General features: G+C 32.7%; 1 protein-coding gene across 1 annotated transcript in view; it reads left to right on the forward strand.

The window, feature by feature from the left end:
* The window catches only part of LOC101585955 (graves disease carrier protein-like), a 7,172-nt gene that overhangs the window by 516 nt on the left and 5,473 nt on the right, over positions 1-1,183 (forward strand). Inside the window, exon 2 of the mRNA XM_023705605.1 lies at positions 894-896. Coding sequence (XP_023561373.1) covers positions 894-896 — 3 coding nt within the window. The remainder of the gene's footprint in view (positions 1-893; positions 897-1,183) is intronic.

Genomic DNA, 1,183 nt, shown 5'->3' on the forward strand with positions numbered 1-1,183 from the left:
CTCCCTTAACTGTGATGATAATTTCTCTGTGAGAGCAGCACAGAGATATTTTATTTTTTTAATAAGGTCCTGGGTTTGTTTGTTTGTTTATTTATTTTTATTTATTACATTTATTTATTGTGTGTGTGTGTGGCCAGCTCAGCCCACCAGGGGGCGGGTCTGGCTGGCATGTGGTGCTGGGGATCGAACCGCGGTCCCTAGCACAGAGATATTTTATAATAGCTATATATTTCTTTTTTTTTTCCTTTGGTCTTTAAAAAATTTTTTTTTAAATTTAAATTTTTTCTGTTTCTTTTCTTTTTTTAAAAAGTTATGGATACAAGATTTATTTTTATATTTCTTAAAGAATACAAAATAGTGATTGATAAACACAGCATTAGAAACAGTACAAAATTTCACTAAACAAAGTAGTAGGAATTCAATAATCATTGTTGTTGCCTTCAAAAATTTTAATCAGGCTTTTGGCTTTATGTCCCGAGTTGCCCTATAAGCAGAAAAGATAAATAACCACCCGAAATGGTTCAGTATGTACAACAAGGTCCAGGTAACTCTCACATCACATGACTGTGGTGGACTGACCAGAAGAGATGTGTAGCTGGCGAGATGCATTGAAAAAGCATCTGTTTTTGTGTGATTTCTTCTAAAATGCGTGTAAAATATTATACCCATCTTAGCTGCAATATATATTTTTTTGATAGGTTACTTCTAGTTCTTTTTATTAATTTTATTGAGAAACAAATAGCAATGAGACAGTCTCAAAACCGATGAGTAGAACGGTTTCAATAATTAATACATTGCATACTGTTGTCTTTGAAGTGGTTATTCAAGATGCAGAAATGAATATTCTGTCCAAACAGTATTAGTACAAATTTTTCTTCTCATTGAATTAAGAGAAAGTAGTTGTAAATCTATCCTAACTATTTTGTATGTACAGATACAAAATGGTCCTTCATTTGTATCCCCCTTTCTTTGTTTAGTTTTGTCAGAGATGGGTATTCCATTGCCATTTAAATATTGTAGGTGCTTGAATTCAGCAAAATAATTCAATATAGTCCAGTAGTCCATAATAGCAGTGGGTTATCCGTAGGACTGGCAATGTTAGAAGTTGTTGACTTGAGCCCTTTATAGCTCAGCATATTAATATGGCTTTACTTTTTATACCTAGTTTTGATACTTTTCTGCT

Source organism: Octodon degus, unplaced genomic scaffold (genome assembly GCF_000260255.1).
Source record: "Octodon degus isolate 3935 unplaced genomic scaffold, OctDeg1.0 scaffold00225, whole genome shotgun sequence".
In the NCBI taxonomy this organism is placed as follows: domain Eukaryota; kingdom Metazoa; phylum Chordata; class Mammalia; order Rodentia; family Octodontidae; genus Octodon; species Octodon degus.